This window comes from Dendronephthya gigantea, unplaced genomic scaffold, assembly GCF_004324835.1.
Source record: "Dendronephthya gigantea isolate DGI-Jeju-01 unplaced genomic scaffold, DenGig_1.0 000029F, whole genome shotgun sequence".
NCBI lineage: Eukaryota > Metazoa > Cnidaria > Anthozoa > Malacalcyonacea > Nephtheidae > Dendronephthya > Dendronephthya gigantea.
Window position 1 is genome coordinate 1,348,582 of NW_021163039.1, and position 14,164 is coordinate 1,362,745.

General features: G+C 37.3%; 2 protein-coding genes across 2 annotated transcripts; both read left to right on the top strand.

Annotated features, from left to right (window-relative positions):
- The first annotated feature begins 1,534 nt into the window (after nt 1-1,534).
- On the top strand, nt 1,535-5,167 carry LOC114523940 (NACHT, LRR and PYD domains-containing protein 14-like). Its single transcript, XM_028545006.1, has one exon. It carries the CDS (start codon nt 1,535-1,537, stop codon nt 5,051-5,053), a length of 3,519 nt encoding a protein of 1,172 aa, XP_028400807.1. The 3' UTR covers nt 5,054-5,167.
- A 5,981-nt stretch (nt 5,168-11,148) lies between these two features.
- On the top strand, nt 11,149-13,561 carry LOC114524002 (ribonuclease inhibitor-like). The gene has a single exon (XM_028545100.1). The coding sequence runs from the start codon at nt 11,175-11,177 to the stop codon at nt 13,143-13,145; it is 1,971 nt and encodes a 656-aa protein (XP_028400901.1). The 5' UTR covers nt 11,149-11,174; the 3' UTR covers nt 13,146-13,561.
- The last annotated feature ends 603 nt before the right edge of the window (nt 13,562-14,164 follow it).

The following is a 14,164-nucleotide window of genomic DNA, read 5'->3' on the forward strand; positions in this document are numbered from 1 at the left end:
GTGTATTTTAAATGCGATTGGTTCATTCGTAGTCACATGACTTTAAATAAATGCAATGTTTCCCGCCAGGGAAACAAGTGAAAAATTGTTGCCCGCACCTTGTCATAACAAAGTAAAGTGGGTTTCATTTTTGAATGAAATTGTTGTGTAACATGTATGTTTTCGTTCCTATATAACAAAACACTTAATGTACACTACCTCGGGAAATAATGAGTTTTGTTTTCCCTCGAGTCTCAATGTTTATTCAGACTCCTGGGAAAACAAAACTCACTAATTCCCTCGGGAGCATACATTAAGTGTATATTGTATTGGTATGTATTAGTTTTTGATAAAATTTCTTCTTTCTTTAATGAACCGAATGGAAATACTGAAAAGAGCAAGACGTCAGTTGCTTGTCTCGGGAAAGCGACACATTTTTACGCACCAAAATTTCAAAATTAGTTTAAATTACCATCTTCATTTCCGAATTTGGTTACATTAAGGCTGTGGAATAAACAAGTCGTTGCATCAGGGTTGTGCAATAAACTAAATTGAAGGACAATTCCACTCTGATGTGGTATTTTTTGAAGATGAAAAACTTAGGATTTTAAGATGAAATATGGTTCGCTATGAATTTGGAAACACTGTCTGTCGGAGTTATTTCATCGTGAAATTTTTATTCGCTGCAATAATCATCACGCTTTTGCATAACTACACTGTCCACACAAGACTGACAAGAAGGTTCAAGAAAGTAGATCTGCTCGTGAAGACTCAAGACTCAATTATAGAAAAAATGTTATATTGTTATTCAATTTATAAATTATAAATAGCCGATTTACTCGATTGAAGTGTACACATGGCTAAATGGACGTTCCACTTGCACCCTTGAGATTTTGTCTTGCACACTCAAGATCTCGTGGAAAACTGCGATACTCTGCCGTCTAGCGCTTTTGAATAAACGTGAGCATTTATCAGTAATTTAATGATGGTAGATTATTATTGAATGTTTTAAAGCACCGACGCTCATTGCATCTGCTGTATGTTGCGAGCGTGATTTCTTAAATTTTAGTAAATGCCTAGTTTCAACAGACTCAGCGCAAAAATGTCTGGTGGCCGACTCTAAGGACGAATCTGAGGCTGAATTCGCGGTTCACTGTACAGTGGTTTTCCCCTGACCATTTGTTGCTCTGTATTCGTGTAATCCGTCTGGAAATGACAGGTTTTGTAACAAAATCCGAACATCACAATCGTCATTGTCTGATTTGTCTCTGTCTAATTTTACTTAATATTTCAAATCCTCGGGATGAATTTGTATGCTATGGATGTGCTTTCTCCAAGCTCAGAGCAAGTAAATTTTAGATCGCTTGGTTTCATGTGACGAAGTATAAAATACAGAGTTAATACAGACCAATCGAAACAACACAACACCAAAGGCACATGACCGTCACCATATCAAGTTACAAATTCATACGTAAATACTTCGCCCTGAGCAAGAAGCGACATAATCGGCTAAAATATTCATTTCAACTCAAATATCCCTCCTTTACCAAAGATAATGGATGGTATTAAAGAACACTTAATACCCAAGAGATTTAGCATCTTATCCTACATATGTGTGATCATCCATCTTTCCTGTGGAGTGATATTTACAGCAATTACCACGGCTCTGAAACTCAGCGAGATGGAAAAGTTCAGTTGTGCTGTTGATACAAAATATGCTACGCACAAAAGTTACGTCGAAAAAACGTGTTTTTCAATCTACGACGACGAGTACAACTCTGACATGAAATTATTTGGTTTCGTTCTGCTCAATTTTGGTTCTGTTGTTGTTGTGAGTGTCGTTTATTCGCTTGCTGTTGGCAATCGTATCAAACAAGCAGAAAGATTCTCAAGCGGAAGTGATGAACCTCAAACAGTCGCCAAGAAAAGAAACAATGAACAAGGTAGAAAAACCTTTTATGTTTTCAATTTCTATTTGTTCCACCTTGTGGCTCGTTCAATGCTCTGTATATTATTCACAATCCTACAGCATACTGTATTATATCCGAGTGGTTTTGATTCACAATTCAGTTGTAATTACCCCAAATTGAGTTCAACGCACTCAAACACGACTAAAGCAAAGAATACAAGCGGCGCCAAGCTATCTAGTGTAAGATGCACGAACTCGGCTGCCCAGGATAAAGAATCTTTATTGGTTGCTTTGTCGTTATTTAATGGCATTTTTAGTATAATTGCCATGGCGGAGTTTATTTATCTACTAGTGAAGCGATTTTCCCGTTCCATTCCTCAAGCTTGGTCATGTGATTTGGAATTTATTATTGAGTATTTTCTTCGAGAGCAATACGTACCTGATGAGGTTGAGTTGATCAGCATAAGCAATTGTACCCCGAACAGTCGTGACATTGAAAAGCGAAAGGTTTTACAGCTAGGTCTCACACCAGACATAAATTATGGTTCAAATAATACACCTTTGGAAGACATGTTCATAGACGTTGTTATACAAACTGAACAAGCCCCACACAAGTTTTCCAAAGGAATGGAAAGGCATGAGATCTATGATGTTTATATGAAAGTTCCCAAAGATTCAATACACCTGAAAGAGATTAAGGAATTATTTTATCCCAACAAGGATACTAAAAGCAAAATCCCTTCCACCATTTTGGTGATCGGACGTCCTGGAATTGGAAAAACTGTTCTGACCAGAAAAATCATGCGTGATTGGGCAAAAGGAGATGATGAAATTTATCACAATAAGATCGCTTTTTACTTAAAATTCAGATGGTTCAACTTTGCCACAATAAAAAATGTAACACTCGTGAAATTTCTTCAGTTTGGAACAGAACTGAATGAAGATGAAATCGAAAGTATTTTTGAAGAAATTTGGAAAAATCCACGAATGGCTATCTTCGTTTTTGACGGTTTAGATGAATTTCATGCAAGCCATGGAAGTTTTCTGAATGTTCTAGATCAGTCAAGAATGTTCCCCAATGACGATGTTTCTTGTTCCATGTCTGCAATGATTTGGTTTGTGAAAATCTTGTCTGGCGACATGTTACCAGGGGCAACAGTCTTGGTGACCAGCAGGCCGACTGTGAATGATGTTTTGTGCAAAATGAAATTTGACAGAACTGTTGAGATAGTTGGGTTCACATCAGATAAAATTGAACAGTATGTTAAACAATTTTGTGCTAATCATAACAGGTGCGATCTAGAAGCAACGCTATTGGGTCATATTAAATCATCATCCGAACTGATGAATTTATGCTACATTCCAGTGAATTGTTTTATTGTTTGTGTTTGTCTGTTCGAATGTCTCATTGACTCAGAGGGTGATATTGGTGCTCTACCAACTACTTTGACTGAACTGTACGAGTTGGCATTAGTCTACTTCAATGAGCATCATGACCGAAATCAAAGCAAAGAAGAAGTTTTAAAGCGACTTCAACAGTTGGCTTTCAATGGTATGAAAAATGATGAACTGATTTTCATTGGAAAGCTAGTCGATGAGAAAATGAAAGGATCAGGATTACTAAACTCTTTACCTAATCCAATTTTTCAAATTCAAATACAGGTTTGCTTCATTCATTTAACTATACAAGAATTTCTCGCGGCGAAGCATATAGTGGAAACAAAAACACCTGAAGAAGTAAAAGAATTTATTACTTCGCATTTCAAGCATGGCAGATGGCATCTGGTGCTTCAATTTCTAGCTGGATTATTGGGAGGGAAAATGAGGACGTCTGATGACTTTGATCAATACAGAAGCTGTGTGTTGTCGTTCAAGAAATATCTTGCAATTGGAGGCACTATGTACAACATTGAAGCAAATATTTTGGTGATGAAATGTTTGAGGGAAGCGCAGGACGAAGATGTTGCTGCAAACACTGCTTTGAAAGATGTGACTACGATATGGTGTTTTTCTTTAGATATACCACTTCTCTCCACAAGCGATGTGTCAGCAATGGTGTTCGTTTGCAAACACTTGGACTTTTTAAATTGCCTAGTCATTACACGGGTATCCAGTGCTTGTTTGATGGAAGCTTTTAAATTGCTGCATGGAAGATGCCTAAAGTCACTGATTGTAGAAGATTGTAATCTTCACGACATGGGTGTGAAGCGTTGTGCTACTGCGTTGACATCTGAATGTCAGCTGAATCACAGTCATTCTAAGCTTACCAAGTTACGTTTGTCTTACAACAGTATTACTGATGTCGGAGTGGCGTATCTGAACGATTTTCTCCAAAATAGCCATAAAGTCTGTTTGGAGGATTTAGACATCTCGCATAATCACATTACTTCACGCGGAATTCCTACACTTTTAGAATTTCTCAGCGTCGAAGTTTGTAACCAGCTTACAGAACTTAATCTTTGTTGGAATAATTTAGGTGATAAGGGCGTTCGTTTTCTTTGTAGCGTATTTCGAGAAAGACGGTTGAAGCTGAAAAAGTTAAATCTATCCGGATGTTCTTTAACCAATGAAAGCGTACCCTGCCTGGTAGAGCTTATCAGTGACGAACACTGTCAAATAACTGACTTAGAAATCGGTGATAGTAAAATAGGTGATAAAGGAATGGAGATGTTGTTTGACGTTTTCCGACAAGAAACATGTAAGATTACTACGTTGAATATTAGCTCGTGTTATTTAACAGAAAAAAGCATGGTTGCCTTGGGTGATGCTGTCAATGAAGGAAAATGTGGACTAAAGATATTAAATCTTAGCGGTAATAAGATAAGAGATGAAGGTATGCAGATCTTGTGCAGTTTTCTTGAACAAGGAACATGTCCTCTCACCAGATTGAACGTTTCCAGTTGTTCGTTAACAGACGAATGCATGCCGATCTTGTGCCAGGCTCTCGGAGATAAGCGATGTAAACTCACTAGGTTGGATGTAGGTTACAATGGAATCACAGACAAACATTTTTCATTACTCTCAGACACTCTGAAACTTCAGAATTGTTGTCTGAAATATTTAAATATTGTATGCGTTACTACTACTAAAGCGGGTAAAAATATCCTTAATGAAACGATGCAATCTGATATCTGCAAAGAACGAGGTTTAGACATTTCCTATTAAAAACAATTGTGAGACAACACATATTAAAATGTAGTAACGTAACGTTTCATCGGAGATCATAACTTTGGTTGATCCTCAAAGAAGTCGCAGATAATTATATATTTTATCAGATAAGGTTGGAAATTTGTAGGAATAATTTGTAATTAATTTAGATATTATTGGACAAGATGAATTAACAAGGTTTTCATTACTAAAAGTTTAAACGGTTGTTAAAAATGCAAATGGTTTTTTAAACGCAGAGTTAGGTTTATGTCCGTACGAACTGACAATCATATCGTCATATATTTGGCTTTGCCACAATTTCACCCTGCATGTATAGTTTACAGAATTCAGCTTTGATAATGAATTTGATTTCTTATTTCTTTGTTTAACGAACCGTGTTGACATATTCGAAAGAGGAAGAGGTCTGTTGCTAGTCACATGAATGCTTTTCAGAGCATTTTTGGCAGTTGCCCAACCAAATTTGATTCTGACCCTCAGCGCTGTGTCATTAGGCGACTAACTAACAATTAGACAACGAAGCCCAGTTAACCATTCGTTCAAATATAACGAGGGTGAGTTGTCTAATTATTTAGTAAAACTAACGGAATACAAAGAAACCCCGCGACTTCAAGTTTTCGCAATAAAAACAAAACTCGCAATTTTAAGAAAACTTTTTCGCGCCAATTGTTGATGTTGCAAAGAACATGCATCAATAGGCATATTCCGAGAGTGGACTAACTGGATTCTGGTCACAAAATCCTTCTTTTGGAGTATGATATTTAGTCAATCCACTACAATAGGCTATCATTCATCGCCTACAAGTAGCGTAGCCAGGCGGAAGGCGGGATACGGGATAGTTTATTATGGAAGCGCTTCAGTTGGTAAAACCGAGTACGTAGTTCGTGGCTGAATTGTCTTTTCATTTCAATGATTTGTTTCCTGAGCCGTGTGATAATCCCCGGAAGTTTTTTACCCCAGAACCCGGGATAATAAACCCCGTCTACTCTTTTAAACTCTTCAAAACTGGAATATCAAAAGGAAACTTTAAAATCTTACCTTCCTCAGCAAAGATTCCTCTCGACGTAGAAAACAGCTGCAGAATAAGAAACAAAAACATTTTTAACTCTTCATGGCGTCGGTGTTGATTCATAAAAACGGCTGGATTCGTATGTGACTGGCTTGGAAACACGATTTGACTGAGTTGAGTTGATCTTCACACTTGGGCATATGACGTCATAATCGCAGGTTATGACGTTTTGAATTTAATTAGAGCACAAATAATTAGCGCTTGAATTACATTTTTATTCCATAATTTCGTGTGTGAGGGCTGACGGATGCAGAAAGAAATGATTCTCTCACTCTCAGTCAACAAGGTTCAGCAGGTTAAAAAACCTTACGGTTTATCATACTAAACAAATACATTTAATTACCAGGGGCCGGTTGTATGAAAGCCAGATAGCGCTATCCACCGGGTAGTGTTTTTTTCAATCGCTTTAAAATCGTCCGTTGTTGGCTGAAATTTTGATTAAATCTTAGTATTCCTAAATTGGGGAATCTTTTAATAATTGTTGCCTACAAAGCTGAAATTTGATTGCTTTTCAAGCATTTTTAGAAAGGTTGAAAAAATCACTATTCGATGGATAGCCCTGTCCAACCTTTGTACAACCGGCCCCAGATATAAACGAGGTTTTTTAGCAGAAATATCTGACCTCCGTTTGGCAAATTTCGGACGGAATAATACAGTGATATTCATGATAAATACGGTCTAGACAAATTTGGCAATTCTCGCTAAAAATCATCTCTTTTTCAGATGGTTCTTATCAGACATGCATTAACACTACGGCAAAGTGTCCCGGCTTTTTGTACGAGGTTCTGGTTTTGGAGAGGTGTTGATATTAGGAGCAATTTATAGGGAAGGCGCATCAGTATTAAAGAGCTGACTGTATTAGAGAAGTGTTGTTGCTAACGATTTCTCTGCATATTTAAGTATCAGTATTAGTATTAAGTGTCAGTCCATCATATTAGAGAGTTGTCCATAGTATAAGGCGTCATATTAGGGAGTTCTTTTTACCAGGGAATTGTCCATTTTAAAAAGTTTTTACATTAGGGACAGGAGCGCCGGAAGAACTGGGCATAAGAGGGGAAGGGAGGTATAGCAGTTGAAAGTTCTGCTTCACACTGTTGCTAAGGTAAAAGGAATATGCCCTTTTCTCAAGTTCTATCCCACGCTGCCCTAAACAGCTTCCGGCGACCCTGACTAGGGAGATCATTATTAGATAGTACTTAATTCTAAGGCATGCCTTTAACACTACGGCAACGTGTCCCAGCTTTTGTTTCGTAAGAGGTACCGATACTAAAGAACTGCCAAGGGAGCCATTTTAAAATTTCTCTTCAAATTTGGGAGGTCATTTTTAGATGATTCCTAATACTAAGTTGTCCTTACAAGAAGGGCGATTTCATTTTGCATGCACGAAGTTCTTCAGAATTATTGTGTACGACATCGGTAAAGACAATATCGGTCGGTGACGTACCTTTTGGTTCTACTGCGCATGTTACGGTTTCGTCATCATTGAGTTTAGAATCACCAAAATCTGCCTGAATCACGGCGGCTGTTTCAGTTTCAGATGACTCGCTGTAAAGTCGAAAGAGACGAATATTTGATAAGAATGCGTGGCGAAAGTAAGCAGTTCTTATATTTTTCTACCATCTAACTTCCTATTGAATGAGATGCAGAAAAAGAGCCAAAGCTGTACGCAATTATCCTATTTCAAACCCCTCTTATCCACTATCAACCGTACCTCATCACCTACACCTCATTCTGTCTTCTGTCTTCCGCCGCGTATTTCCTACTCCAGTCTGATGCACACTGTTTCCAGTCCCCAACCTCTCTTTGTTACTACTCCCTCCCACGCCCCATGAAACAACCATATCAAGATGTTTACAATAACAACATAATTTCGTTTCTCTCTCGTCGTTTTTTTGCTCTTTGTAATGCAAGCTTCAGGCTTCTCGTCCTGAACAAAAGAAAAACTCAAATTAACGTCAAATTGATGTCAAATACAAACCGTTTGTATTTGTCGTTCATTTTAGTTTCTTCTTATTTGAAAATATTGGGAATATTGAGCACATGCAAATGACGTCATAGTATGACGCCATAGCATGACGTCATTTGCACGGGCTCAATATTCCAAGATAAAACTAGTCAACTGGAACGATAACTCCTGACATCCCTATGTTAGCTTGAAGCCAAAATAGTTTTTCTGAGTTTTGAGACGAAATACTTGACGCCAAACTTTGGGCTGTGTGTCAAATTAAAACCATTGAAAAGTTATATTTGGTGTGGAATTTTCAAAACTTAAATCTCGAAATTTCTACACGAAATAGAACTTTTTAATAGCTTTAATTTGATGTACGGCTCAACATTTGGCGTCAAGTATTTCAGCTCATACCTCAGAAAAAGTAAAAAGCACTGGCTTCAATTTCCCCCCTCCCCTGAGTTATCGTTCCAGTTTGTTTACAGTTCAATGGATAAAACACACAAAAATTAGTAAAATTTAGCTGGGTTGGAAACATCTTGCGTAGAAATATCAGCCTTTTTAATACTTTGTATTGTGCGAGTACCACAAATTAGGCAATAATTTCATGTTCAGGAGATTTTTTGATACCGGCCTGTATATTTGAGTGAAAAATGAGAGAAATCTCGAGGAAAACTGTTCGATCTGATATTTTGTATTTGGATGCGTGGAAATTTCAGTGAAGTTCACTACGAAAGACGTGATTCAGTTGATCTGAGATCATGACGTCATAAAGCGTCTCGACAAAACTGTCATGTTCCTGGTGTTACTTGTCCCTATTCTTCCAACTAATATGAATAAAGGGTGAAAAATTTTAATTCTAATTTACAGTTGGGAAAAAATAAACGTGTTTTCACATAAATATCATAAAATTACTTGATATTTTCGAGTGTCGAAGTCATATGCAATGAAGGAAATGATAATTCAGTTTTGTCCAAGATCTGGCTTCTGATTGGTTGATTTTTATACCCAGATCAGCTGGATATCTTTCGAAAAAAACAAAGTGGCGGATTGTTGATGTTTTAAAGAATCACAACATAGGCAGCCTAAATTTATGTAATTCGAACTCGACATTGTAATAACACTATTTTGACAAATTACCGAACAATTTGTTGCATTGTAATAATAACTATGTTGGCGAAAAATTTGTCGCATTGTAATAATACTATGTTGGCGAAAAATTCGTCACGTAATAAAACTAACGAGATTCACTAGTGGATCATTACTGCCGGTCGGAACAATGAGAAAAATAATTGGCCGCGCACCTAGGATGATTGAAAATGACCAATGGGGCCTTTAATTTCTGCCATCTTTGGTTTCACTTTCAGCAATCAAGATCCCACTCCACGTATATATGGAGTTCATCGGTGGCCAATCCAAGAACCCCCGCGCGAAATGTGAATTAACAACTCATTTCTGGAACTGATATTTTCTTTGTGTAATTGCGGAACAGGAATTTAAAGAATTACTTCTTTTTGCATATTGCGAAGACGATATTGTTTAGGCACGAGGTTGGGTATTGTTTTGCTCAGTGATTTATTTTAAAAAAACACTTTACGTCGAGAGAGACGCGACAGTGTGGGCTAAGATTTATATCGTGAAGTAAATATTCTTATTTCTTTCAAGATGATGGATGGTATTAAAGAACACCTAATACCGAAGAGATTTAGCATCTTATCCTACATATGTGTGATCATTCATTTTTTCTGTGGATTGATCTTTACAGCAATTGCCAGGGAATTTAGACTCAGCGAGATGCAAAAGTTCAGTTGTGCTGTTGACACAAAACATGCAACGCACAAAATTTATGCCGAGAAAACGTGTTTCTCATTCTACGACGACAAGTACAACTCTCCCGTGAAATTATTTGCTTTTGTTTTGTCAATTTTGGTTCTGTTGTTGTTGTGAGTGTCGTTTATTCGCTTGCTGTTGGCAATCGTATCAAACAAGCAGAAAGACTCTCAAGCGGAAGTGATGAACCTCAAACAGTCGCGAGAGGGAACAATGAACAAGGTAGAAAAACCTTTTATGTTTTCAATTTCTATTTGTTCCACCTTGTGGCTCGTTCAATTCTCTGTACATTATTCACAATCCTACAGCATACTGTATTGTATCCGAGTGGATTTGATACACAATTCAGTTGTAAATACCCTAAATTGAGTTCAACGCACTCACACGACTACAACAAAGAATACAAGCGGCGACAAGCTATCTAGTGTAAGATGTACCAATTCAGCTGCCCGCGATAAAGAATCTTTGTTGATAACTTTGTCTGTATGTAATGGTATTTTTTGTATAATTGCCCTGGCAGAAGTTATTTATCTACTAGTGAAGCGATTTTCCCGTTCCATTCCTCCAGCCTGGTCAAGTGATTTGCAATTTATCATTGAGTATTTTCTTCGACTGCAAAACTTATCTGATAAAGTTGCCTTAATTTGCATAAAAAATTGCTGTGACGTTTACAAGGAAAAGGTTTTACAGCTAGGCCTCACACAGGACATAAATTATGGTTCAAAGCATACACCTTTGGACGACATGTTCATAGACCTTGTTATCCATACTGAACAAGCCCCACACAAGTTTTCAAAGGGAATGGATAGGCATGAGATCTATGATGTTTATACGAAAGTTCCAGAATTTTCAATACTCCTGAAAGAGATTAAGGAATTATTTTGTCCAAAGCAGGATACTAAAAACAAAATCCCTTCTACCATTTTGTTGATCGGACGTCCCGGAATTGGAAAAACTGTTCTGACCAGAAAAATCATGCGAGATTGGGCAAAAGGAGATGATGAAATTTATCATGATAAAATCGCATTTTACTTCAAATTCAGATGGTTCAATCTATCCGAAATAGAACATGTAACACTTAAGAAATTTCTTCAGTTTGGAACAGAGCTGCAGAATGAAAATGAATTTGAAAGTATTTTTAAAGAAATTTGGGAAAACCCACAAAATGCTACTTTCATTTTTGACGGTTTCGATGAATTTGGTGCAAACCATGAAGGTTTTCAGAAATTCTAGATCAGTCAAGAATGTTTCCCAATGACGATGTTTCTTGTTCCATGTCTGCAATGATTCTGTTTGTCAAAATCTTGTCTGGCGACATGTTACCAGGGGCAACAGTCTTGGTGACCAGCAGGCCAACTGTGAATGATGTTTTGTGCAAAATGAAATTTGACAGAACTGCTGAGATTATTGGGTTCACATCAGATAAAATTGAACAGTATGTTAAACAGTTTTGTGCTAATCATAACAGGTGTGATCTAGAAGCAACGATATTGGGTCACATGAAATCATCATCTGAACTGATGAATTTATGCTACATTCCAGTGAATTGTTTTATTGTTTGTGTTTCTCTTTTCGAATGTCTCATTGACTCAGAGGGTGATATTGGTGCTCTACCAACTACTTTGACTGAACTGTACGAGCTGGCCTTAGTCTACTTCAATAAGCATCATGACCGAAATCAAAGCAAAGAAGTTTTAAAGCAACTTCAACAGTTGGCTTACAATGGTATGAAAAATGATGAACTGATTTTCAATGGAGAGCTAGTTGATGAGAAAATGAAAGCGTCTGGATTATTAAATTCTTTACCTAATCCAATTTTTCAAATTCAAACACAAGCTTGCTTCATTCATTTAACTATACAAGAATTTCTCGCAGCGAAGCATATAGTGGAAACAAAAACACCTGAAGAATTAAAAGAATTTATAACTTCCCATTTCAAGCATGGCAGATGGCATCTGGTGCTTCAATTTCTAGCTGGAGTATTGGGAGTGAAAATAAGGAAGTCCGATGACTTTCGTCTGTACAGAAGCTGTGTGTTGTCGTTCAAGAAATATCTTGCAATTGAAGGCACTACGTACAACATTGAAGCAAATATTTTGGTGATGAAATGCTTGAGAGAAGCGCAGGATGAAGATGTTGCTAAAGAAATTGCTGCAAACTCTGCTTTGAAAGATGTGACTGAGATATGGTGTTCTGGTTGTGTTATAAGACGTCTCTCCCCAAGCGATGTGGCAGCAATGACGTTCATTTGCAAACACTTGAACTTTTTAAATTGTTTAAGCATTGCAGGCGTATCCCGTGCTTGTGTGATGGAAGCTTTTAAATTGCTGCATGGAAGATGCTTAAAGTCACTGAGTGTGCGGGATTGTAATCTTCACGACATGGGTGTGAGGCGTTGTGCTACTGCGTTGACATCTGAATGTCAGCTGAATCACAGTCATTCGAAACTTACCAAGTTATGTTTGTCTCACAACAGTATTAGTGATGCCGGAGTGGCGTATCTGAACGAGTTTCCCCAAAATAGCCATAAAGTCTGTTTGGAGGATTTAGACCTGTCGATTAATCACATTACTTCATGCGGAATTCCTACACTTTTAGAATTTCTCAGCGTCGAAGTTTGTAACCAGCTTACAGAACTTAATCTTGGTGGGAATGATATAGGTGATGAGGGCGTTCATTTTCTTTGTAGCGGAATTCGAGAAAGGCGGCTGAAACTTGAGAAGTTAAATCTATCTAAACATTCTCTCCCCAATGAAAGCATATTCTGGCTGGTAGAGCTTCTCAGTGACGAACACTGTCAAATAACTGACTTAAACATCAGTGATAATAATTTAAGTAATAAAGGAATGGCAATGTTGTGTGAAGTTTTCGGACAACAGACGTGTAAGGTTACTACGTTGAATCTTAGCTCATGTTCTTTAACAGAAAAAAGCATGGTTGCCTTGGGTGATGCTGTCAATGAAGGAAAATGTGGACTAAAGGACTTGACACTTAGCAATAATAAGATAGGAGATGAAGGTATGCGGATCTTGTGCAGTGTTCTTGAACAAGAAGAATGCCCTCTCATCAGTTTGAACGTTTCCCATTGTTCGTTAACAGACGAATGCATGCCGAGCTTGTGCCAGGCTCTCGGAGACAAGCGATGTAAACTCACTAAGTTGGATGTAAACAACAATGGAATCACAGATAAACATTTATCATTACTCTCAGAAACTCTGAAACTTCAGAATTGTTGTCTTGCATGAATGTTTATATATTGTATGTGTTACTACTAAAGTGGGTAAGAAGATCCTTAATGAAACCATACAATCAAACTGTAGAGAACGAGGTTTATACATTATGTATTAAAAACAATTGTGACACTGTTTATAACACATATTAAGATGTAGTAACGTTTCTTATAAAATAACATGTATATAACGCGTGTTCTGATTGGTTGAAGCCCGTGTTTGGATCAGGCCATCCAAACACGGAAACCATTAAGTAATTGTATAATCGCGGAGATCATAACTTTGGTTGAGGCCGTTGAGCCTCAAAGAAGTCACATATAATTATACATTTTATCAGATAAGGTTGGAAATTTGTAGGAATAATTTGTAATTAATTTAGATATTATTGGACAACATGATGAATTAACAAGGTTTTCATTACTAAAAGTTTAAACGGTTGTTAAAAATGCAAATGGTTTTTTAATCTCGGAGTTAGGTTTATGTCCGTACGAACTGACAAACATATCGTCATATGTTTGGCTTTGCCACAATTTCACCCTGCATCAGTATAGTTTACAGAATTCAGCTTTGATAGCTAATAAATTTGATTTCTTATTTCTTTCTTTAACGAACCGTGTTGACATATTCTAAACAGGAAGAGGTCTGTTGCTGGTCACAGGAAAGTTTTCCAGAACATTTTAGGCAGTTGCCCAACCAAATTTGATTCGGACTGTCAGCGCTGTGTCATTAGGCAACTGACCAACAATTAGACAACGAAGCCCAGTTAACCATTCGTTCAAATATAACGAGTTGTCTAATTGTTTTATTAAAAAATAACGGAATACAAAGAAACCCCGCGACTTCAAGTTTTCGCAATAAAAACAAAATTCGCAATTTTAAGAAAACTTTTCGTGCCAATTGTTCATGTTGCAAAGACTTACATACACCAATAGGCATATTCCGAGAGTGGACTGACTTGATTCTGGTCACAATATCCTTCTTTTGGAGTATGATATTTAGTCAATCCACTACAATAGGCTATCATTAATCTTCCG

What these genes read in the sequence shown, in the direction of transcription:
- LOC114524002 (XM_028545100.1), top strand. Translation starts at nt 11,175, where the DNA reads ATGTCTGCAATGATTCTGTTTGTCAAAATCTTGTCTGGCGACATGTTA.
- LOC114523940 (XM_028545006.1), top strand. Translation starts at nt 1,535, where the DNA reads ATGGATGGTATTAAAGAACACTTAATACCCAAGAGATTTAGCATCTTA.